At 37.7% G+C, this 26,718-nt stretch overlaps 1 protein-coding gene across 1 annotated transcript in view; it reads left to right on the top strand.

Moving 5' to 3' along the window:
• ANKRD31 (ankyrin repeat domain 31) overlaps positions 1-26,718 on the top strand; it is a 66,968-nt gene that overhangs the window by 14,951 nt on the left and 25,299 nt on the right. Inside the window, 12 exon segments of the mRNA XM_035892793.1 lie at positions 2,084-2,328; positions 2,330-2,480; positions 4,242-4,381; positions 4,792-4,916; positions 7,538-7,717; positions 11,403-11,545; positions 13,927-14,071; positions 15,917-15,978; positions 18,331-18,865; positions 19,425-19,667; positions 23,690-23,884; positions 24,701-24,843. Of these exon segments, the coding sequence (XP_035748686.1) occupies positions 2,084-2,328; positions 2,330-2,480; positions 4,242-4,381; positions 4,792-4,916; positions 7,538-7,717; positions 11,403-11,545; positions 13,927-14,071; positions 15,917-15,978; positions 18,331-18,865; positions 19,425-19,667; positions 23,690-23,884; positions 24,701-24,843 (2,307 nt within the window).

The following is a 26,718-nucleotide window of genomic DNA, read 5'->3' as shown; positions in this document are numbered from 1 at the left end:
GGGCTGATGCTAGAAGGTCAGCAAGATTTGTGCCTGGATTAAGAAGTACCTTTGTTTGGATTTGTACTGGGAATAATTGAGACATGAGGATAGTGGGATTTAAATTAAGGCTTTCGAAGTAGTGTGCTCATGCTCAGTAGAAGAGATTCATAGATGCCATGAGATGGCTGACATTCAAACCCTAAAAAGAATTGCAGCCTTACACCAAAGAGATACCTTTTTCTCTTTGTCATTCTTACATAGGAACCCATTTTTTAAAATAAGCTGCCTGAAGCATAGCTCTTCTGGTGGAGGATGGACCTGAACCTGCATTTACTATAATGTTGATACTTCACTGCTGAGCTACTCACTGAGGGGGAATCCTGCTCCTCCTTAGAGTGAAACTTACGTGTATTCAGACCACATTTACTAGACTGGGGTCCACAGGAGCGAGATCTCCCTGTTTTGGTGCAGTTGCCAGCTGGCTCAGCTTTCTTCCTTCAGCAGTAACAATGTTCCTTTTCAACAGACAATTGAAGGTACAAGGACTTTAGGCACTGGGGCTTTGAGTGTATTTATGAATGAGTAGCAGCTGAGGATGGGCTTTAGGATGGGAAAGCTTTGACTTTTATTATGTTCTGCAGATTTTAATTACTTGTAGAGCAAGTCCCACAGGATTTTGCCAACAGAAATGAGCACTTAAGAAATTTAGGCACCTGTAATTGGATGGGGATTTTGTGAAAAACAGTTACATTTAAGTTTTGGATTTCAGTTGACGTTTGGCTTTTTAGGATCATGCAAAATTAATCATTTATGCCTGCCTGGTCCTTCTCCATTAATACAAATGTTTCACCTGCTCTTCAACAAATGCACCAAGCCTTTTTCTGAGGAAATTTGTAACATACATACATGCTGTTTATACCACAGTTCTTCAAGTACAGAAGGTTATGCCAGTGGGGTTTTTTCCCTATTGTTTAAAGTCTGCACAAATTAGAGAAGTGATCTGAAAAGAAACTGTAATTCAATACAGGGAAGTAAGAAGTACTCAGTATTTCAAAAGGAACAATTAGTTGCACAGGTACAAGATAAGAAATAGTAGACTGGGGAATAATTTTTCAACAAAGAATGAGGGATTTATAATGGCTTATAAACTGAACGTGAGTCAGTGCTGTAAGATTTCTGCCCTTTCTGTATTTTTGTGTATGAGCTTTATGAAAATTATGCTACCAGTGGCTAAAGGATTTTTGCACTGCCCTGAATTGCCACTTGCTGGCAGCAAGACTCTAAAAATGTATTGAAAGATATTTTCTTAAGATCCAGTATTCTAAGTAACAGCACTATTATATACAAACGTTATATAGAAAAAACACATTGCAGGTCTGCTGAGGCATCTGATTTTCTCCTGTAGAAGCATTTGAAACAGAGATAGGGAAAAATGAAAAAGCTATTAACTAGTATAAAAATAGGTGCATCTGTTGAAATCAGCTGAAAGCGATCAGAAAAACAGTAGCAGAGTTACTTTTCCGAGAACAGTTGCAGTTTTGTGGTTCTGTACTCAGTATGGAAACTCAAACATGCAGCCTCCAAACATACTCCTAAGGTTTAGAACTGAAGTTTGTGAGGCACAAATGCTCCATACTTGTGTGGGATCCATATAAGCGCATAATCAAAACTCATATATTGTGTTTTACTAACTATGCTTTTTATATTGTTGTGAATATGTTCACTTTCATGAATTCTGTGTAACAGAAATTTTAATGCCTTTCTTTTAAAGCCCTTTAACACCCTCAGGCCATTGGCAACGGCATAAATCTTTGACTTTATAACAGATTTAGTCTCTGTTACTCTGGATTTTCACTGCTAGGGAATTCAACAGCTGAAGTGCTATACTTTTGAAACTGAGACCTCAGTCTAACCCTTGTTAAGAAATAGCCTGAGTTCTTAGGGAAGGCTTTGAGTCTTGTAGTTTATGCAAAAATTGCAAATAAAATATATTTTTATCTATGGATGACTTTTACAGTGAATGTTAATTACATGTTTTTTAGAAAGAATTGTTCCATTCCTTTTTGTAAATAATTTTTTTTTTAATGTTTAGATTTCACAGAAATTAAGTAATGAAGATCTCTTTCCAGAAATAAACCAGTGTCTAGATGCCCTTCAGGAGGATATAATAATGGCTCCAAAGGAACAGACACCACAGGATGTATTTCTGCATGCTTTAGAAGATTGCCAGAGAACCTGCATGACCATTATTTACACAGATAACAAAGTAGAAGAACATTCCCCTAATAACGATACAGATCTTCCACTGACATTCCCAGGGAAGATTTTCAAGGAAGCATTCACTGAAGACTGGTGAAGTTGAAATCAGTGATTTGCTGAGATCCCTCAGTGATTCTGAGAGTCTTGAAATGGTAAACCCATTGTCTGACAAGTCAGGGCGTCAGGGTCATGCCTTTTCCATTGATCCATCAGCAGATGAGAACAGTGATGGCCTGCCAGTACAGCTTGTGACAGCTCTGAATGCCTTGTCAGGATCTGTAGTGTATCTTGTCACCCCTGGAGTGCCAAATGAGAGACAGCTTCTTCTCTTACCCCGTGCTGTTCTCTCCACAATCTTACATCCTGTGTTTCTGAAATTTGTAGCACAGCTGTGTGAAGCTTAATGTATAGATTACTTAATATTACAGTTAAGACTGTGAAGCAGGGTCCTGTGGGAATAGGGATCTATAACCTTTAGTTGATTAATAATTGGTTTTAGCTTTTTTTGTGCCTCCATCTGCTGTTCTTGAAGGCAGAAAGTAGGGAGGCAGTTTAATGTGGAAAAAATCCCTGTTAATTTTTTAGTAACTGTTGCTTTCTAACAGCATATTGTTCACCTTGGTCTTCACTTATCCTTGTTTCTTCAGAGTGTACTTGTGAAACAAGTACCCAAAAGGGAGAGCCTGTACCGTCTGTAAATGCAATCAGGATGCTGGATAGCCCATTTATTTTAATAGATGATCCCTTATAAAGCAAGTGGCTTTTTTTTCCCTCTTTGAAATGTTTTCTTTTTCTTCTTTAACCCTCCTCCTGTAGCAGATGTGATGCCATGGAAAGTACTGCATTGATAGTTTTGTAAACTGAAGTATTTAATTTTCCCAGCTGCCATGTTAACTTGCATCATCTCTTGACCTAGAGGGATCTCTTCTAGGAAGGCAGTTCACTTCTTCAGTAGCTTCTGTGCTGAATATGTCAATTAAAAAAAAAAAAATCAGTGAATCCTCCATTTCCATCTGTGTCCCAAGAAAGGACTAATGAGTTCTCCTACATCACTGTGAAAGAATTTATATGCATGTGTGCTGAGGGTGAGTCCTAAGAGCTTTCAGCATTACTCAAGTGTGTGATAAGCTAATGAGTACCCAGGTTTCAGCAACTTGAGTGATACTCAACAGCACATCACGCTCACTTGACCTAAACAGTGAATAAACTCAAGAAACTCAAATTAAGTGCCATGTGATGACATATCATTCGGGTGGGATTTCTCTCCCTGACTGTTAGAGATAAGCCTTTAGGTTCCCCTTTGCAACTTAGGAGGCAGTGAATCACCATCTTCTCTCAAAGTAGCTCTTCCTTTTCACCAGTGGTAGGGGTAACGAGGATGCCTAGAGTCATCTAAATGCCTGGCTTTTAGAAGGCTGAAGGTCAGTTAAGTGAGTCTCATCTGTGGTGGCTGTAGCTCAGGGATGGTAAGTCTTTAGAAATAATTTCTCAGCTGGGAGTTACTGAACCTCAGGTGAAACGTGGTTCTTGGTCTTGTACACATTTCTAGGCTTGTGCAAGAGTGATATGAGATGGGCTAGCTTAAGACATCTTAAACATCACTTTATGTTTTAAGACAGGAGCTCATGTCCATAGGAAACTGAAATGAATCTGTTAAGTCATTTAGTATGTCCAACCAAACAACTTTCAGATAGTAACCATTTTTGCTTGCTGTCAGCCAGCCTAGATTTATTATTTAAGTTGTGATTCTGAGTATCCTAATTCCCTTGGTTAATTTTGCCAGGGCATATGATGGGGCATATTACTTTAGGAATGCCTCTTAAAAGGCAGCCTCTGTCTCTCCTGTCTGTAGAGTTCTAGTTATTCACTGAAGCAACTCCTCCATTGTCTGTGAGTGCACGTGTAATTTACAGGACAATGTCCTTGGAGCTCTTACATACGCAACTCTTGTTTCAACTGCATGATTATCAGTTGCTTGTAATATTTCTTTTTTGTCACAGCGTGTGGGTGATCAGCAGAGAGAGAAAGAAGTAATTTCAGATTACTGGGATACCACCTCTTGTGAAAAGCAAAGTGGTGAGGGAAGTTCACATTCAGTGGAGACTGCACCATGTGCAGAAACAGCCCAAGCAACATCAAGGTACGTGATGCAGTTAAGAGAGACCTCCTCAAGAAAGCACAGAGAGCATGTTCCCAGTCATCGCAGAGGATGTCTCACAGTGACCGTACAAGAAACAGCTAAGGCTTTTGACTGTGACAAAATTGTGCATAATAATCTTAAATTATTTTTTTAAAATTAATGTAAGAAATACAATGCATACAGAGTACGCATTCCTCATGTAATGCTTTACCTTTTATTTAAAGATCTGGAAGTTCATTTCTCTCCTGATTTACCCTTTTTCAGTACTACTTAAGTTAGTCTATATACTTGCATGCTATTAGAGACTTCCTTTTAAAATCAAATATATTGACATTCTTAGCCCTACTATAAACATCAGTTTATATATAGAAGAGAATATTGTTGTTGATTCTAAGCAAATCTCTTGTCAGTGAAGTTCAGAAATCTACTTCTAAACACAAGCAGGATCTAGAAACCAACATATGCCAAGAAATGACTCTGAATGAGGACGGAAAAGCTAAGCAGAGAAGGAGCAAGAGAATTGAAAACAAACGGAGTAAGATATTTCCTGATGTTTATCATACAGATGTTTTTTTATTTGAACAACTATACTGAATCAAACATAATTTGTAACCTTTCCAATATATTGTGGCATGGATTTATTTAAAAAAGATGGTATAAACATTCATTTTAATAATTGAAATTATTGACGATTTCCCTAACTTGTTTAAGCCTACATATTAGCAACCTAACAGTTGACTTGTTTATATAAACTCCTTAAGAATCATGAGAATTTTTTTAGGATGCTCTTTTTATTAAAGTGTTACATATGAAAAAATTACGGTGTATTCTGAAAGCAGAAGAAAAATGTTTTCATGGAGAGTGAAAATGTAGATCCTGATATACATTCATATATCCATCTATAATCTAGTATTCTGTGCGCAACATTCTTCTGGGGGTAGTACCATCCCCAAGAACTGACCTACACAAAACAGTTAATTCTATTTTGAATGCCTGATGTTGCTATCCTGTCTGTTTTAAATATAGGATTATAGGGCCTTCACTACCACAGTCAGGGAGCACTCTTTTTAAGTATTTTTCTTTGCAATGTACTTTGTCAGGGAGAAAGATTGTTATTTTTCATCCTTTGAAGATGCATGCAGAGAAAATCTTTGCCTCGCAGATCAAGTGTGTAGGAGAATACAGAATTTCCTCACTTAAGTGCTCACTGCAGCACCTTTATGACTGGGGTTTTAACAGAGTTTTTTGTTGTTGTTTAAACCCACTCAATTTGGATTTATCTGTGCACCTACAATAAATTAAAAAGCTTACAAAGTTTGGAAGTATTTGAACTGTAACAACTACATTACAGATCTTACAAAATATGAATAATTCTACCTCCAATTAAGAAACCTCCTCTTCTGCAGGGTTTTAATTATTCCCAGTGGAAGGACCATTTTTATGAGGTTTAAAGTTGTATGAATAACTGCTCAGCTATTTCAAATTGACTTACTAGTTTTCACTCAAAAAAACAAGCTGTTGTTTTTTTTAGCGTGATTTCTGCAGCAGACAGAGTTGCACTGCCTATAGAGGTAGCTTTGTGCTAATCCAGTCTAGCAAGTATACCTCCTTTTTGCATCAGACCTAACAATCAAGAGTCTAGGAGTCATCTTAGTTTGTAATTCACTGAAAAAATGGCCCTGCAAATACTTTTGGTTTGGATTAGTAAGCATCACTCGTTTCGCGCAAGGTCAGACACAAAGAAGGCGCTAGGCTGGGAGTGGTAGAAGTGACACAAAATAGGTCCTCTTGAAGTAACAAGCTAAATTGGGTTGTGTAATATAAAACTACACCTCGTTCTATGTATGTCTGTGCAGTTTAATCCCTCCTGAACTGCTTGGCTAGTTTAGAATAGCTTTGACTAGGGACTGCATTGTCTTAAATGATTAAGGTCTTGCAAGGCTGGACAGATAGAGGAGAAGGACTGTCTATGTGGTCAGCTGAGGGAAGGTCCAGGGTAAACCCCTGTCTATTAGATTCTAATACACAGGGTCAAGAACTTAAGAAGGCTGGGAATTTGTCTGAGCTCACATTGTATCACCATGCACAAAACAGCAGAGACATCAGGCTTTGTGAGTTACAGCTCTAGGAGAGCTATGTGTTTTAAGGTCATACTTAAATGTCTATTTCTGACACTCAGGTGGAGTTTTAGGGCCAGTGAGCCACATCTGCCGCAGCTTGTGGAAAGAAGCAGTGCCTATAGCCTGCTATCCCAAGATTTTTCATTAATAGATCAATTAATGGTCTAGGCTATGCATTGTGCTTTCCTGCAGGTGATCCTCCTGTCCTTTCCTTTCTCCTTTCTTCCCTCCCTGTTTTTGAGAAGAGGCAGTAGCCAGGATGCTCTTCCCCAGAGTATGAATGGATGCACTGTTGGTGAAATACAGGACAGCTCATCTATGTGTCGGAAATAGTTTCACCCAAGCTGAAAACTGTAGTGAGTCCATAATGGGAGACAGCATGTGTTTTGTAAAATAATAAAGTAAAAATTAAAAAAGGATCTTTTACATTTTATTTTTTACATTTAGGCCTCATATTCCCAAGCAACCATTCACCTTTCACTCATTGCAGAAATGGCTGAGTTGATCATGAATTAGTGGGGAAAAGTAATCTGAGCAAGGTAATCTCTGTCCTAGTGTAAATATTCCTTGCTTGTGAAGCAGAGGCTTTAAAACATAAATGAGTACAAAATAACTGCTGAAAAATTTTACTTTTAAGAAAAGAGAAATTATTGAATAACTGACTAGCTATTGGAATGGTCATCTTGTCATGAATTGTAACCTAGAATAGCAGTTTTATCATCCAGTCAAACAATGCACTTTGCAAAAATATCATTAAAACGGAAAAAGCCTAAACTTAACACACTTTTATAAAGTCATATTCCTGTGTGTTGAATTCCAGTTGGAGTTTTGTTTTGGAATTCACTATGGCATCTTTTATTGAATGGTATTATTATTTGATTTGTAATGTGATTTTTTTGAGATACTTGTTTCTACAAGAGTGAATGAGCGTTTTTCTCTCCAGAAAGCTTACTTACTATCTGTAACGCAAAGTGAAGCCAAAATAAGAGAGGTAAGGTATTTTTCTGTTCAACAGATTTTTTACATTGTTTTTCAGGACAAGAAGCCTTTGGTAGGAATTCTGTAAATCCTGCTTGCCCCATTTCACTTTCAACAATCAATAGGAGGAATATTTATGGTGAGACCTTACTGCATAGAGCTGTGTTTCGTCAAGATCTGAACCTTGTACGTAACATAATAAAAGCTGGTGGAAATGTAAATGCTCGGGATTATGGTGGTAAGTTGCAATTGTATTGAAATACTATTTTCAAAACAAGTATCTACCTATAACTAATAGAACTGCATATTATGAGTTTGTGCAGTGGACAAGACTGTAGGTTTGTGACCAGTCTAGATTATTAAATTTTTATTGGCTTAACTTGGTAATTGTTCATGAGAAAATACACTGATCTATGTATAAAAGTATTTAAAAAAAAATTTTTGTGGAAAAAGCACATAAAAACTTACAAAATGTTGCAATTAATTTTACTTAGCCTTAATTCGACAATCCTATGCATGCTTATCACAGAACAGTCCCATAAATAATTAACATAATGTTTTTAAATATTTTTTTTGCATCCATTTCAGTGGTCAACTTAAGACACCAAGTTGTAGATTTTCCAGTTTAATTTTTCAGGGACATTGATTTTGCCCCTTGCATCTTAAAGGCAGTTGTAACTTCATAATTTATCTCTGCTTTGATTTTGTAAAGTTGTGACTACTTGGCATTTTGCATCTTGGGCACAAAAAATAAAAAGAATGACAAATAGTGGCCAGCTGTGAACTTTTTGATTGAAGCAATTCACCTTATCCAGTCTCATGTGTGATACTCTGGGTCAAAGACGTTGCCACACCCTAAGGTATCAATTGGTTGTTTCAAATATAAGGCTGCTGTTCCTTATTTTGCAGTTCCCTGTCTCATCTATTAGGCTCTGTTAAACTTCCATAACAAAAGAGAAAATTGTTTCACAGGCAGCTGGCTTATTTGGTAGAAAACTTTAATTCATTCTTAGAATGTTGCCATCCTGTGCAGTGGCTAGGATTTCACAACTGTTCTGTGGGAACAACAACAACAAAAAAAGTGTACTGCATTTAAAGGCTATTGAATAATGCAGGCATGTAACAGACCAAAATTAAGATAGAAATTGTCTTCTGGAATATATTGAGAGATCAGTTTGGTCAGCAGCAAATTTCAGACTTTTACAGTATAGGACACTGGCATTTGAGCCTACAAAGTGACTTGTAACATGTGTTAGCTTGTGCTAGAGGTAGATGAGAAAATACTTTGTTGGTGGGTTTCAGAGTCACCTGCTGACAACAGAGAAACATCGGTAGTATGGGTTTAGCTGCAGCCTCTCTGGGCAAGTGTACTAACAGGCAGCGGTTCCAGTTTTTGGCCTCGCAGCTGCTTCCTTTTTCTGCCTTTGCACATTTTGCCAGGCCACTGTTTCTTCATCCCCCAGGCTCTGGCTGCTATTTTTGGTGTGAAAGGAGCACAACTACACAAAATGTGTTTTAGTTGAACTCCTTGAAGAGATGAGGGGCTGACCTGGCCCTACTTCTTTCTTTTTTAGTGAGGGAAGTATAATCAGAAAGGAGTAGAGTTGCCAGACCTATGCCATTTTGAAATGCACTTTCATCTCACTCTCTTTGGGAGTCATTGTTCCGATGATTATATTCTGCATCTGTGCCTTTTCTCTTCCTTTAAAGCCCTCCATCAGTGATTATCCGTATCTTCGCCTGGTATTTTTCCTTATTCCTGTGCCACAGTACTCTGCTTCAGTACCTTACTGAGTTCTCGGGTTCTTCTGGGTTACTTTTTCTCCTTTTTATTTCCTGGACATCAGCACATAGGATATGGACAACATGGTAGAGATACTGTATATGCTCTCAGTTTGAGTCTTGATTCACAGTGCCTTGAGGGAGCTGAAAAGTCATTGCAATGAAACTTGTGTTTCTTCTTGGTCTGGAGCACGCACAGCGTCCTTGGAGAATCATGTTGCTAAACTCTAATGATTGTCAATTGAATGTGTTGCAGGTTCAATTTTTCAGGGGCTTATTAGTATATCAGATAGAGGATACTTTTTACTGAGGGAGAAGTAGGGACATTCCCCTAAGTGAACCTTTTTTATCCTCCCCTTAACAGATTTCAAGCTTTTGTTCCAGAATATGGAGTTACTAGAATTTCTTAATGCAATAAGCTCTATAAAATGCAAGTTAAGTGTTTTACAGATTATACTATTAAAAAACATTCATCTTGAAGCATTGTCAGCATTAGGTGATGCAGTTAAAACTTAATTGAGATTCAAGCATTTGGGATCAAAGCCTAATAGCACAACATTTTTGGACAACCTGGTGCAACATCCTGTGCATAATGAACCAAATTCTGTACAAATATACAGTATTGTGGGTTGGGTGGTGTATAAGAGAGCAGCAAGAGTTTCTCTTTCCAATGAGATTAAGATAATTTTGCTTAATGGGAGCAAACAGTCTTAATAAGCCTAATTCACATATTAATTCAAATATTTAGGATGTGAATTCACATATTTAGGGTAGAATCATAGAATCATAGGATGTGAATTAGGCCCAGACAACCTTCTGATAATGGGAGATGGTTGAAGAATGAGGCTATCCATCAAAATACTCTTCTGGAGGGCATGCTGGTTTGAGAGCTGGAAGATAGGAAGTGGAAGATCCTCTGTCTTTTTCCCTTTTCTCACGCTACAAAAAACTGTCACATAATGAATATTTAATAAGCTGATGCAAGGCTATGCTAAACCCAGTTCAAAGACCTAGATTCCATCTTTTGTTTTTCCCCACACCTCCTTCATGGAGTAGAATTGTTCTGTGTGCTATGAAGCTCATATCTTGGTTTATTCCATATAGCTGGGAATGGATATGGAATTTCAGTGAGTATTTTTCATTGCTTTCTTTGGAAACTTGAACCATTCTTGGATAGTCTTAAAAAACATTGTTTGGCAATAAATGCTGTGTTCAGGTTTGGGCCCCTCACTACAAGAAGGATGTTGCGTTGCTGGAGCATGTCCAGAGGAGAGCAACCAAGCTGGGGAGGGGTCTGGAGCACAAGTCATATGAGGAGCGGCTGAGGGAACTGGGGGTGTTTAGTCTGGAGAAGAGGAGGCAGAGGGGAGCCCTGATCGCCCTCTACAACTGCCTGAAAGGGGGCTGTAGTGAGGTGGGGGTCGGCCTCTGCTCCCTGGGAACAGCTGATAGGACGAGGGGGAATGGTTTGAAGCTGCGCCAGGGCAGGTTTAGGTTGGACATTAGGAAAAATTTTTTCACAGAAAGGGCTGTCAGGCTCTGGAATGGGCTGCCCAGGGAGGTGGTGGAGTCCCCATCCCTGGAGGTATTTAAAAGAAGGACGGATGCGGTGCTTAGGGCCAGGGTTTAGTGTTGGGATGGCAGGGTGAGGTTAAAGGTTGGACTCGATGATCTCAAAGGTCTTTTCCAACCAAAGTGATTCTATGATTCTATGAAAGACTCCAGTTTTTTATTTTTTCTCTTCTTTCTTACTTACCCTCTTCAGCATGGCTATGTAAATAAAAGAGTGCCATGAAAAATTATCTTGTTCTTAAAATAGCATATACATTTTATTCAGGGAGAAATTACTAAGATGAGGGTGGGATAATTTTTATTCTCTTCTTTTGTAACAGCAAATATAAAGCCAATATTGTTACAGAAGCACCTGGTTCTTCAGTAAGTGTCAAATTTTGACAAAAGAATGAAATCTCCCAAGCCTTGTGACTTTTTCATAAAAAACTTTTTCATACAACTTCCTGTAAAATGCATCAGTTTTTACCTTTTACCTTCTGAAATATTTATTAAATAGACAGCTAAAACTGACATAATTTTTTATAAATTATTTCACCCAAATGTGAAATACAGGTTTTTCTTTTTTGTAGGCTGGACTGCACTACATATAGCAAGCATAGAAGGCTCTTATAGGATAGCAAATGAGCTTTTGAAAGCAGGAGCTGATGTTAATGCTAGAGGAAATGAACAAACACCACCATTGCAAGATGCAGTTAAAGAAGGCCATTATGAGGTATATCCCAAACTGAATACAATTTGTAGTTTAGGAAAAGAAATTATTGTTGGGTCCAGAAGGTCACATAATCTTTTCACATGTGTCTGGTCTTTTCAGATCATGGGTAAATTCAGGAGCTGACAAGTCCTTTCTGGCCAATTTCTCTTCAAACCATCCCATGCTTTGCAAATTTGTCCAAAAGCAGAAATTAGTTATTTTTCTAACTGGGACAATGGCTGAAGTACTAAGGAATAGAATGTGACTGTTTAATACTACTTGTTTCACTTAAATGATTCTGCAAGTTGATTATAAAATATGACCTGAGCAGTCTTCTGGAGTTTTAATGACTTTTTTTTTCATGATTTAGTAAACAAGCATGTGTGCAGCCAGAGCCATATATAGACGTTTTTAATGTATTAACACATAGCATAGAAAGTTATGATGACATGGCTTTATATTTTGTATGTTCTTAAACAGAAAGTCAACTGAATAGTCAATGTGAATTAATTATGAGTTTTGTTGCCAAATGCTGTGGTTTCATAAGCCTATGTCTGAATTGTCCCTCTTTCAGTCTGCCAGTGGTTTCCTCCACCTGTCTCTTTGTACATGTTCCTAGGTATGTAGGAGTTCTGCATGTCCCTTTTACCTGCTTGCTCTTTTTTTCTCCAAAAGTGCACATATACTGCCTAATATTTATTAATTTCCAAGACTTTTTACATTCTTCTGTGGTGTGTGATAAGTTTTGTCCCTAAACATTTGCTCTGTTTCTGGTTCACAACTGCGATAAGACTTAATCTGTTTCTCCCCAAGTCTCCCTGGAGCAAAGAGGAAGGGTGGACTTTTGGTTAATAATTTTCTCTGAGACTTGAGAGCCCCAAGCTTGATTTTCAGCTTGTGGATTAAAGACTCTTGCGGGTTCATGAAATATTTCTGAGTTCCGTGAAAGTACTGAAAACACCATGTCCGTGGTTGTGCATGAAGGACTCTGCATCTCCGCAAGTAATATTTAGAGGTCAGCAACTTGAATGATGTTGGAAGAACACTAATCTCAGCTAGGTCACTTGGACACACCAATTTCATTCAACACAGAGCTGTGTTAAAGTAATATCCACAGGGAGTGGTATTACATGGTGGCACTGTATTTACTCAGGAGCTGTTTAGTTGTATCACTGCAGTAGTCTGTCAGACAATATCTGTTCCTTCTGACTAGCAACAAAATAGTGATAGGGATTCAGTAATATGACCTTTGGTAACACGGTATTTGGAGCTGTTTCTTTCAAAGCTACCTTCTCTGCGTGAAGTTATTTTTGTAGATTGAAAACACACCTTTTGACTTTATCCCTTTCTGCACCTGCAATATGGCAAAATTAATTTCTTATTTCAGAAAATAAAGTATATGACAGACTTTCTAATAGTGCAGTTAAAGCAGAGAGCGCACAAGCGTGATGTGTAGCTAAAGATCTCGTTAAGGGAGAAGAGTCCTCAGTGTTACTTTTTCAGTAAAAAAATCCGTAGATTTGGGACAACTTGTGAAGCCCAAGAAGGTTTTTGCTGTGTATTGAACACTTTATTATTTGCTTTGTTGTTAGGAAAATGTACGAATTGAGAAAGCTTCACTAGCAATTTTCTCAGTAACAGTCTGGTTAGAAGTAACGAGGGACTTTAAGTGCATGGGTGAAGGATATAAGTCAAGCTCAGATGCTGAAGAGAGAAAGGCAGAGGTACAAGTAAAACCACAGTAGTGCTGGAATAAGATTGGAGGGTTACCACAGAAAGGCAATCATCAGATTGTAAATTTCCCATGTCTTAAAAAGTGTTCTGCAAAGGTAGATGGGACATTTTGCTAAAGTGATAATTTTTTGAATAACAACAGAATCAGGCTTTATGTTTGTACAGAAATAGTAATGTTGGTAAGACCATCTGAGTGGGTTTCATTTGACCAGATGTATGTTGTATATCTGAAGTAGCTGTCAAAGCTTTCCTTTGCAGTCACAGGACTCACAATAGAGCACCTAGAGCACAATTTATTTTCTCTTAAAGTAGATATCCAAAATAGATAAGCTGACTCATACCCTAAAATCACCTGTCACTTTCCACCAATTAAGAGCTGTAGGGGGATGAATCCTACCCTGTATTTTGGGAGACGTTGGCTTAATGGCATCAGGTTAATAACTGGAATGAATTTACAAAAATGAAAATAATAGGACTATAGGATAATGATGCATCTAGGGGAATGCTTGGGGTATATTAACTAGAATAGAGAGTGATTATTTGTGATAGGCCTTAGATTTGGTTTTCGTTGCTTAAGTTACCAAGTACAAGAGAGAGAAGCCTGTATAAGGAAGGAGTATGGAAAATACTGTCAGAAAAGAAACAATCTGAAAAACTTATTTTTCTAGGTGGCAGAATTATTACTTTGGCATGGAGCTGATCCCTTATTAAAATATGAGACAGGAAGGTGTGCATTAGAAGAAGCTACTGACACATCTATGAGGAAACTGCTTAAAAGCTACACAGCAAAATCCAGAATAGATCCAGTATCAGGTAGGAGAGAATTATTTTGACATATCTTCACCACTAAATGGAGAAATTCAGAACATCTCTTGCACTATATTTCCTTAATTACTGCTAGTAATTCCATGGGTGCACTATCTGATGCCTGAGTACCAGTGAGCACGCCTTACCCAGCACAGTTGCTGTACATTGCCCAAATATAAAAGGTAATGATGTCCAGCCTTTTCTTGGGCTGAAGCTACCTTTAAATTTGAAATGAAGATGTGAAGCACAATAGTTTTTACCTATCTAAATGTAAGGTGGGGCATGGCTGCACTTGCTGATGGCTGAGGTATGGCTTAGAGCTAGGGACCTTTCAGTACTTAGAGAGGGCTTATAAGAAAGGTGGGGGCAAACTTTTTAGCAGGGCCTGTTGCGATAGGACATGGGGTAATGGTTTTAAACTTAAAAGAGGGTAGATTTAGACAAGATGTAAGGGATAAATTTTTTATGATGAGGGTGGTGAAACACTGGCACAAGTTGCCCACAGAGAGGTGGTAGATGCCCCATGCCTGGAAACATTCAAGGTCGGGTTGGACAGGGCTCTGAGCAACCTGATGTAGTTGCAGATGTCCCTGCCCATGGCAGGGGGATTGGCCTAGATGATCTTTGAAGGTCCCTTCCAACCCAACCATTCTATGATTCTGTGATTCTATGAGTTTAGAGTCAGGGCAGTAGAAGTAGGAGGAGTTACTGGCTTCAAATCTGAGTGAAAACAAGATTATCCTACTGTAAGAGATTAGCCTGAGAGGGACTGCTGTATCTGGGAGGTCCCATGATCAGAGGTTAGGGCTGCAGCCACCAAAGGTCATCTAGATATTCTGAGCCTTACAAAGATTGGTGGGCTAAAAACATGTTCAAACGTATGGTTTGGATTAGGGTTTGGCTTAATAGGTGATCAATAGCTGGGCCATTGGGATTAATTTAGCACTAAGACTGGCAGGATCCAGTGGACTAACAGTGATCGTAAGGCTAGGGTTAACATCTGGCATGCCATATGTCCTGAAGTGTTGGAGAAAGAGTTGCCATCTTGTGACATGCTTTTTAAATTTAAGGCTGGTTCCAACATGGGTTGTTGGGTGACTCTTAGGGCTGGGGTTGGAGTTCATGTTCCAGTATGAAATAACAAAGGGTGATGAGCTAGATTTTTTTCATGGTGTGGCTAGTTACGTTTAAGAACATAGTGGCCAGAAGTAAATGCATAGAGTTACATGGAATAAGTAACTATATTCTTATCTAGGGTAAGATCTTGGTAGCTGCTATACTCTTTTTATGCCATTTTGTCAGCACAGAGTGTAGCTGGAAAGCTAAAGCAAATCACCAGCATGGCCCTGAATTGGTGCTGGGGAATATCCCTGCCTCTTTTTACAGCCATGACTTGGCTTTAGCTACTCCATCTGTTTCCCTGCCCGAATATGCTATACAGGGAAAGATGTAAGCTAGTCTATCCTCCCACCATCACTGGCTTCAGAAAAGTCTCCTCGGGATCAGGGAAGCCTGTTAGGGAAATGTAGTAGCTCCTCTAAGTTCCAAAAAGAGTTGCTCAGGTCGCTAATTTTCAAAAAAATTTGGAAGCATAATGTCACACTTTACTCTCACCTGTCCTGGTTTGTACAAGATGCCATCTGCAACAAAGACCAGACTCCAAAATTTTAATACCTTTTTTATATATTGATATGTTTTATACTCTAATAAAACCCTTCTGGTGTGATAATTTTTCTGGATAGCTAAATGTGCTAAGTACTGTTATACAGAAGATTGCAGACATAAGATGGTATATATGTAAAGAATTACAGGCTCTTCTCAATTATGGTTTCTTTCTGTCTTTCATTTCAGGTGGCGATGATTCAAAGAATATATTAAATACTCAAAGTGTAGAGGATACAAATCTGCCCCAGGTATGTCTTTACAAAGCATCCTGATGTTAATTTGATGCTAAAGTATTAAGGGCTTGCTAGTAGTCTTCAGTAAACTAAAGCAGATGACCATTGCTGAAATGTGTCTCAAAACCAGCACAGATTGTAATATATGCTTCATACCCATCAGGGGCTGAAACAGAGTGATCGTCAGTGTTATGCCAATTCTTTGGCAAGTAGTTGCCGATCCTTACTGGTAGCTGGGGTAAGCTGTAGCCTCATGAAGATGCAAGACAGGGGCAATCAACTGCCCCTCTCAGACAGTGGTTCTTGCTGAGTTTTTGCAAGTGCTGCAGAGGTAATTTACAAGCATGGTACATCAGTGCCTCCTTGTATTTGCAGAAGCCTGACTGAAACTGCAAGATGTTGCCTGGCTTGTAGCAGTAGCATAGCTGCTTCTTGATTCTGTGTAGTAGGCTGTGTTGGGTTTCAATAGGAAAGGGTTAGGGAGCCACTGTCTTGCCCAGGGGTAGCACGGTTATGACATGATACCTCAGTAAGATGCGGGAGCTAGTGCTTCATATGAAGGAAAGACACATGCTCAGTCATTTGGGTCATAGTTTGCATATAGCACAACAGCTTTTGGCATTAAAAGATGTACTCTCCCCATCTTGTTTTGTCTCTTTTGAACAATGATAACTGGTAATATCTGAATCATATAATGCAGTGTGCACACTCTATTCTTGCTCCCTAAAGTTTTATGTAACTGTCCTTGTTACTCACAGTGGTGCAGTCTACAGTGTCCTTAGAAGTGTTATGCTATAACAGCATCCATGATGTATAGTCTTAGACTACACTTTAAAACATTAGTTGATTCATGAAGGATGTTCTCCAAGTAGAAGGTGGTGTAAACATTTAATGGAAACACCTGTTACTGTGGCTGTGTAAATGACGATTTCAATAGTGGTGGCATCAATAGTTGTGTGAGTTGTTGCAGTGTTTGTGTTCTGGTTCTATCTCCAGATACAGAGTAATCAACAGGATAGTTCTAGCTAGTCATCTGCCTTTGGAGCATTTTTCTTGTGAGATTTGCCATGAGTTAATTCTGCATGGTTTTGCTGTGTTATTTGCCTTTCTGTATAAGTTCCTAGAATTATTGCAGGCAGATTTGACAGAAACGTGAAGCTGTACCTCTGGTATATGACCGCAGAAACAATGTAGTTCTAATTCTTTAAAGGCAGGGCAGTTCAATTATCAGAATTAAATAAAGTGTAAAGCTCTTCAGTAATATTTATCATTGGATTTCACCCATTGATTTTTATACTTTTATACACATACTTCTTAGTTCCTTAATTTCTTTGTCCTGCTGTCTTAGGAAGCTGCGCAGGCAGAGGAAATCAGTTAATTTTATAATAGCTCAGGTTTCTTGTAGCATACAATAAAGCAATTTATCAGAAAATGAAAGTAAGTATATGGCCTGTTCTGTTTTGTAGATAGAATTAAATGCAGATGGCACAATTCAACATGATAATACTAAAGCATCAAAGGAAGTTTCGCTAAAAATGAGCAAAGCAGAAAAACAAATTTGTTAAAATACCCAAAAAATAAAGTTCTTCAGGATTCTGAAGGCAAAAAACCAAATGAAAAAAAGTACAAGTTCAAAAAAGACAAGTAAATAGATCTGCTGTTCTTAGAGCAGAGGCCTCAGCCAAAAGATAAACTTTTCAGAAATAATATCTCATGTTACATAGACCTCATGTTTAGTTCCACTTATAAACCAAGAACAGTTAAATTACAGAGAACTTTTTTCCCTGGACCTAATGAAATGGGCCACACTGTTGCTGTTTCTAATTGTAATAATTGTTGCATCACAGTTAATGTGTAGGAAAACTGAGCCAAGTCAGACAGAATTGCAACAGGAACATGAATTTGACAGTGGTAACAGTGAAAATCCATTTACAGAAGAAAAGGGCAGAACTGGTGGAAGCTCAGCGACTTCTGTTGTAACACGGGAGGAGATCACGGGTTTGCATTGCCCCCATCAGTGGTTTCTGGAGAAAAAGTGTCTGCATAGCATTCTCAAACTACTGATTTAACAGAACTTGATTCTCAGTCAATACTTACTTGCTTTGACTTCCTCTCACAGTGTATCTGTTTTAAAGTAACAACTGGAAGTCAAGAGTTACGACAGTGATCAACACAGTCTCAAGCAGAGTAACAGTAGTAGTTTGAGTGGCAGGAATCTAAATACTGATACGAGAATACCTTCAGAACAAATTATTTCGTTGCAAAACTTGACAAATCAAGTTAAATCTGATGTTGATGGTAACAAAATTAATGGATCGAATCTAAATTTAAAACTCTCTGCCTTTGTTCGAACTGATTTCCTTCCAGACAGATGAGGCAGAACCAGCGTGTGCAAAACTTACGGATTCAGACAGCACGGGCACACTGCAACAGACTCTTGTATATGAGGTGCAAAACATTTGTACTAAAATATCTGAAGATGGAACCAGCTGCACTGAACAGACACTTCAAGCAAATGCAGAAACACTGTTAGCACATGAGCTTTTAGCAGCTACTAATGGAGAAAGTGTTTCTGGAAGTCTTTATAATTCTACCAGAGTTGTATTAAGCACCATTGAACAAAAGGCTCTACAACGAGAGAAAGGAGGGAGGATTCTGGTTAATGCAGAAGAAAGTGTTGAAAGATGTCATGTTGAAACTGAAAATGCTAGTAGTTTAGAGGTCGAGCCTATAGCTTTACAGCTCCACAAAAAGGACACACTTCAAATTAGACAAAAGAGAGAGGATCTTCAGGACACCAACTCAGAAGCAGATTTGCATTTTGGTGTTAATGCAGACAGCAAGTCTCCTTACTCATTTCAGATTCTGGAAAATATGCAGAAAGAAACCTGCCAGAAAACAGGTGCCATGTTTTGTTTGAAAATAATTATGAGTTTGTTGTAAGCATTCTGTGTATTTTATTCAAAAAAAAAAAAGCTGTTCGTCTCCAGAGAATGTATTTTGCCATAAATAAATCACAGACACGTGGAATGTGTTGTGATACAGTCCACTGTGACAGATTAACTAGTTAGTAATTTTTGCTTTTTATTTTTGGGGGCTGTTTTGTATCCAAGTCCCCATTGTATTTATCAAAATGTGACTGCAATGGTCATTACAATAATTAGAATGAAATTTTTAAGTACCTTATTTTTTTTAATACCTAAGAGGCAATAAAGGCCATATTTTCACAAAAGAATCTTTGAATTGTTTTGGATTCAGTCTCACTACATTAACATAAATCCTTTATCCACTACTCATTGTATTATGTTAATGTATTTTTGAAAAGTGAGTGAGTTACTGCAGGCATTTTTTAACCTAGACTAGGTGGTGATTTTGAAATTCATTTTAATACCAATTATAATTTCTGAAATTACTAAGTATTATGCCATAAATAATCTTAAATTCTTTTGTTAAACCAACAGATGAAGGAGTGTTTCCTGGTGTAAGTGGAACAGAAGGCACTGAAAAAAACAGAGAAGGAAATGCAAAGACCAACGTGCCTTCACAGTTTACCGAAACAGAAAAAGTCCAAACTAAAAGAATAAGATTAGACCCTCAGGAGACAAGCCAGGCAGCCTCGTATTCCAGTAGCAGCAAAAACAAGCTTTCATCTAATCAATCACAATTCAGTCAAGCATCACAACAGCAAACATCTAAGGAATCAGGTGAAAAGTTAATAATATTTTATAAAAACAGTTGAGGTGTTTTTGAGGCATACATCAAGAAGGCTTTTTGTAATCATGAGGGAAAGTTTGGAAAAATATCTATAGCATGTTAAGAAAATACTCTGGTGAGTTCCAAATACATGAAATATTTTCAGAAGTTCTGGACTCCGTTTTACAGAATGCAGATACTTACTCTATTTTGTTTATGTTACATTCATCAGTCTTTCAGCATTATGGTTGAGGGGATACAGGATCATAACAGAGAGCTTAAAATAAATAAAGCTGATCCTTAGTTAACTGTGTTACATCAATGATAGTTTAAAATACACTAAATTGGTCCTCAGTTAACTATTTTACATGTCACAGATGAAAGAAGGAAACCAGGCTCTCCATATATTTGGCACACATATATGCACTTACATTTTATAGACTATATCCTCATCATGCACAAATCAGCATAGGCTGTGATTGTACTGGTACACTGGGTTTTAGCTGTAGTACAGAAACAAACCTGCTGTACTACAGGATAGGGATCTAGCATCCTACAGTAGTTACGTTCTCTTCTGTCTGCACGTACGGCTTTCCATTTAGCAGTTTCATCCCATGTCTAAGACTTGCGTTTATCTTGTAGCCTTATCATCACAACAGAGTCCCAGTCCAACTGGTTACTCATCATTACCACCAAGTATTTTTCACTTACTGCTTTTTTTGGTAAACCTGGCTGTCATCGTATGTACTTTGGTTCTTTCTGGAACCAGAGAACCATAGCACTCAAGACTTACTAAAACCAAAACCTGCAGTTCAAATGGGATCCCTCCTCTCTTAAAACTTCTAAGTGTAATATATCTGGACCACTGATTCAAAAATGTTTATTCTCATATCACTTGTCATTCTCCTTAACTTGTGTTGAAATGAAAAGAACTGTGTCAATAGGTGATAGGAATTTCTTGTGTAGCTTTGCCTTGATACAGAATAGAGTATTTGTCTTTTCTGAGTATCTTACACAATTGTGTCATTTCTCTCTAGTAATTAAGAGTTTGGGAATTATTTTTTCTGGTTTTGCTAGATTTTAAAATACTGCCTTTTTAGGACCTTAGCTGTCTGTGACTATATCCTTGCATTCTTTTGTTTTCCACAGCTCCTCATTTATATTTGCTACCATTCACTTTCCATTTTTTCATTTCTCATTTGCTGTTCTTTCTAATTCCCTTCCTAAGCCAGGTTAGTTTTTGAATCAGTGCAGCTTCTCATCTTGAGTGTGGGACATGTTCTGAAGTACTTCCTAGCTATTATTAATATTTTTCTGCTGATGTTTTTTCTTCAAATTGTTTTTTATTTATAATTGTTTCTAGCTCTGTGAAACCTTCCCTTTCAAGTAACTACTGTGTCACTGTAAATGTATGCTTTGTATATACATACATAAAAGTTGGGTTTTGCATATATACATTCATAGAAGTATGTGTGAATGCATGTCTATTTGTGTGGATATGACATTTGATTTATTTTTTACAAGCTTGTGCAGCAAAAAACTTTAGTTCCTTCTTTGGACTGCAGTTATATGTTGCTGGGGCCTATTGATCAAGCTTTGGTTGCCTTTGAGTGGGTTGTAAATGAATGCTAGCATTAAGTATATCATATATACTTTGAAAATCGGTGAGATCCATGCTCCTGCATCCATTAAATGCTTTTAAAAACAGTGTACATAACAGCGTGTATACTTAAAATAAGACGTACAACAAATATACACACCCACCTGTACACACACACACAATATGGACAAATACATTCCTTGTATTATTCTATTCTTGAATAAAAATATTTTCTTCCTAAATGACAGTGTCACTTTCATCTACAGTCAGTCACTTATTAGGCTCTCAACATTCCTGTTGTGCTTATACAGAAGGAGGGTACAAACAGCTTGCTTCTTCTCTTACAGTTCAACCTGTGGAAAGAATTACTCATAGACCAATGCTGAAGCATTCAAATATCTTTTTGAAGGTGGATATCCTTGAAGTTGTTGAGGGATGGCAGCCTAATCTAGTCTGATTGCTGGTTACTATAGTCTCTCCATTTTATCTTTGTACATGTGCTGGCTGGATTTTGCATTTGTCGAGTTCTTGATCTTTCCTGCTCATGACCCACCTGGCAATGCATTCCATGCAGAACCAGTATTTTGTGATTCACATACCAATGTCCCATTATGCTTTTGCAAATGTTTCCTAACAACCATGAAGAAAACTGTTGTGCATGACAACTTAACTGGAAAACTTTGCAATTATTTCTGTTCACTTGCAGCCGATATTGCTAAGGGTCATTAGCTTAATGGTCTGTTGTGCGCCTTTTTTTTCCTCCCTGCATCTCTAAAGAGTCCCTAGGACATTCTCCCACGAAACAAAGGGAGGAACCAGAAAGTGGATGATTGCTTTGGGAGTTCAGACCCAGAAGCTTTTAGACAAAACACAATACATTATCTTACACAAAAGTAGGTCTCAGATTGGAGAAGTATTTCAATTATGTGACCCCTCTGTGTGCTCTAGAATCTCAATTTTTGTTTAAAAAAGAAACTCTTTAGCTCTTCTCGTTGCCAATATAGTGTGGGCCAAGCACCCCCAATGTAAAGAGGACAGCCTGAATGCTTTTTGGCAGGTTAGAATAGCCTACAGTGAGCTCCAAGCTGGCATAGTCTGGCTGTAGCAGTGCCTGAGCAAGCTCGTTTAAAATTAGTATGGATATATCCTCATTATATGTCTGTCTGTAATATAGTTGCAGTATGACTTTCATGCTCTTCCAAACAGTCTTGGATGACAAGCTCTGTAGCTTACCTTAAGGGAAACCTTGGAAAAGCAGTTTTTGTGGAAGGCAGGAGTCTGAAGAAAGGCAGCTGTCAAATCATGGAAGATGTTTGATAGCCATGGATACTGCTTACTGAAAATATTTGAGAAGACAGCTTGTCTGATGAGAAGAGTAAATGCTTGGGATGCAGCAACTAATTGTTCATAGGAATGATTAAAAAAATGTGGATAAGAGTTGCAAAATGCTTATTTAAAACCTTACGCTTTCCCTTTTTTTGGATGAATTGCAGATTTTCAAGAAATCTGAGAGAGAATATAGTGAACTTTTAAAAAAATCTGTCAGCACAGTATTGTAGCAGCAGGAACAGGAGTTTTAAAAAAGCTAACATGCATGGTAGAGCTTTTGAAGATTTATACACCCTGTCTTTTTGGTAGCAGTGGAGGAGGAGGGTTGTCCTTACTCTACGCAGAATCAGTATTTTTTTTAATCTGTTTTTCCCTTTATATCTTTTACAATTTGATATGTCTGTTTCCTGAAGCCTCAGAATTAGGACCTGTCTGATGACCATGTGTTAAAATTTAAAGTGGATGTTGTTTGCTTTGTGAACCAGTAAGAGAAGGATTAAATCAAGTTTATTTACAATTATGGGTCCAATCCTGCACAGGTTTAATTAAAAGGCAGTTCAGCTATGTTACTAGATATTAATCAAAGATTTGTAATCAGTCTACAGAGCTTTTTCACATCACAACTGTAAATATGTAGAAACCTATCTCTTCCCTGATACAGAATGATATAGAGCGGAAAAGAGGTCATGGTCAAGTCTTCATTTTTATATAGTTTCTGAAATAACCTTTATATGTGTACTTTACATATTTAACAGGTATACCTGGTAACTTGAAAGCAGTCCATGGAGAAACGTAACATAATCCCCACCTCTATACAGTATAAAGCTTCATCCTTGTTACCTTTTTCATTGATCTCTAATTCATTGTACCCTTGTTAAGTCATCTAGATTTGAACTGTAAATTCTGTTGCATAGAGTCTGCTTGTTACCTGAGCTGTCACGCGGTACCTTCTAAGCTTTTGATGTAGTCAATTAATGTTATTGAATAATTAAGGCAACAGTATTCCATACATTTACATTAATTCAAATTAGTTAGGAAGCTTAATTCTTTGTTTGTAATGAAACATTTTTTGTGGTTCCTAATGAACACCCAATATGAATTTAGAATCATCCCTACCTGCCAGAAAAGAAGCTGTAATTTTACATGGTACCTGTAATTCAAGAGCTGGGAGAAAGATTAAAATGAAGAGAAATGCAAAAGGAGAAACTCAGCTGCATATTGCTGCTAGGAGAGGAGATTTGTCTTTGGTGAAAACTCTAATATCATCTGGAATTTGTGTCAATGAACAAGACTATGCAGGTTTGAAAATTACTCTCTTACGGGCTTGTTTTATGATACAATTTTATGTAACTTATAGTATATATGGTTTTATAGAATTTGCATATTTTTAATGTAGTTATGGATTCTTGATTTATGATATAATTGTGAGGAGGAAAGGAAGTCATTCAACGAGTGCAAGGAGAATTGGTGAGTCCCTGGATTTGTGTCTCAGCATGGAACTGTTGTAGCCTTCTCCTTAGCAAGGGCATTAAAGGGCCTTGCTCCTCTGCTGAAGAGCAGTGTGCTTGTGCACATGAATATATACACATGTGAAGCATGTTCACAGAAATCTTATTCCCTTAGGAAATGAGGACAAAAATCAGATTACAAGATTATTTTTTTCTTTTTTTCTACCTAAATGTCTTAATGCGTTTCTGGTTTTATAGTCTCAGAATGGATGGTATGGATTTCGGGATCTAGATGCGTGGCAGAACTGATATTATAAAATGCCACTGGGATTAGAAATCAGACTATTAATATTATGCTTCTGAGTTTTTAGAGCCTTTCTACTCTACTGTTTTCTTTCTTTTATTATTTTTAGTAGTGTAGTAGAAAAGTAAACAATATTTTTCTGCTTAATACTGGATACATTTTTCTCTAAAGTAAACTGAATTACACAGGAAATAATGTACCTTGGCATTTCAAGATGATTGTTTGTATAAGATTTATCTTAAAGAGAGTAGTCCGTTGCTTATAGTACAGCAAATGCAGCAAAATGTATAATCACTAAGTAATGATCTGTGTGGATCTTTGCAAATCAGATGCATGCTGTATGTGTCATCTTGCTTTTATTAGGTTGGACAGCAATTCATGAAGCATCCTATGGGGGATTTGCTGAAGTGATCTCAGAATTACTGAAAGCTGGTGCTAATGTTAACAGCAGAAGTCTGGATGGTATTTTGCCAATACATGATGCTGTTTCTGGCAATTATTTGGAGGTACATTTTTCTTTTACATGAGGTTTCCTGAGCCTGATTTCCAGCAGAGGGTCAGCAAAGCAAAATCCTGGTTTAAATCAAAGTTACTGCTACAATTTTAGCGTAGATTTGCATTTCAGAAATAAATGAATATTCTTTAAAGTGAGCAAAATTAGAGAAAGAAACACTTTTCAATAGTGACAGTTGAAATTGTACAGTTAGTTAACTTTTTCAGTCCAGCTGACAAATCAGAAAAATTCAGAAGCTCCCCACGGTTCTCTCCCACATATTGGGCTTTCGAAAAATAATGCTGAAATTGAGCATTCTTAATTTTATTATCTAGTCCAACCCCCCTGCTGTGGGCAGGGACGTCTTTCACTAGGTCAGCTTGCCCAAAGCCCTGTCCAACCTGAGTCTGAACACTACCAGTGATGGGGCATCTCCAGCTTCTCTGGGCAACCTGTTCCAATGTCTCATCACCCTCATTGTAAAAAAATTCTTTTTTGTAAAGAAAAAAACCCTAGGCCTGCTGTTTAAAAATAAACCATTTTTTTCATTAACTGGTCCCTTCCAACCCAAACCATTCTATTGTTCTATAGAATAGACTAGACCATTTCAGTTGGAAGGAACCTACAATGATCATCTAGTCCAACTGCGTGACCAATTCAGGGCTGACCAAAAGTTGAAGCATGCTGTTAAGGACATTGTTCAAATGCTTCTTAAATGCTGACAGGGTTGGGGCATCAACCACCTCTCTAAGGAGCCTGTTCCAGTGTTTGACCACCCTCTCGGTAAAGAAATGCTTCCTCATGTCCAGTCTGAACCTCCCTGGTACAGCGTTGAACCATTCCCATGTGTCCTATCACTGGATGCCCTCTCCAGATTTCCTCCTCAGGAAGCTGCAGAGAGTCAGTTCTCACAGGACATCCCTTCCAGGCCTTGCACCAGCTTTGTTGCCCTCCTCTGGACACATTCAAGGACCTTCCCATTCTTCTTAAATTGTGGGCCCCAGAACTGCACACAAGTAAATTAAATGTTGTTTTGGCACAGTGAGTTCCAGGGAACTGAGTGTAAAAAGGTGATGCCAGATTGGCTCAAACATACCACTTTTGTTCCTGTGAGAAGAGCTGATATTTCATCACATCTATCTTTTCTGTGAGCAAAGATAAAATGAAGGGGATGGCTTCACAAGCCTCATGCCAAACTATCAGTAGGGTTCTTGAAAACATGTAAGCTATTATTCAGTATTGTTGCGGAAAACCAATGGAGAAGCTTGTAAACTTCTAGGGAGTATTCTTTTTCTGATACTTTCTCTGATACTTAACAGCACTCTGAATGTAAGAAGAAGAAATGCTAAAGATGAGAAATCATATATATGAAAATTCTTTACCATCCAAGCTCTGACCTTGTCAACACTGTCGTATGATCTGAATTTTAGGGGGTAGATGATTCCACTGATGCCACTGATCTCGTTTCCACATTTTACAATTAAGACTTGCAAGTGATTTGGAATTAGGAAAAAAATAATCAGTGCATATAACCAAAAAACAAACCCTTAAATACTTAAAAAAAATCCACTTCTTTTCAGCACTTTGGTCTTGGTACAATTGACTAGTTCCTTTTAATTTGGATATATGAAATTTTGTAATTTCTATCTATAGCAATACCATAAAGATGGTAGGTTTAATGACAAGTTGTGAATTATTTGTGTGTTTTAATGGAAAAATTAGAAGTGTAAGATACAAGTCTGTGTAGATAATAGCCTGCAAGTATAACAGGCTTTAGAGTATCTCTTTTAGAGTACCTTTATTATCTATGATTTATGATAGATAGAACACATAGTTGTACTATAAATCCACAACAAGAATTACCACAATATTGATACTAATACTAATA

This window comes from Egretta garzetta, unplaced genomic scaffold (assembly GCF_000687185.1).
Source record: "Egretta garzetta isolate BGI_Z169 unplaced genomic scaffold, ASM68718v1 scaffold424, whole genome shotgun sequence".
Classification (NCBI taxonomy): Eukaryota; Metazoa; Chordata; class Aves; order Pelecaniformes; family Ardeidae; genus Egretta; species Egretta garzetta.
The sequence above is the reverse complement of the archived record's forward strand: the minus strand, read 5'-3'. Positions and strand labels throughout refer to the sequence as shown.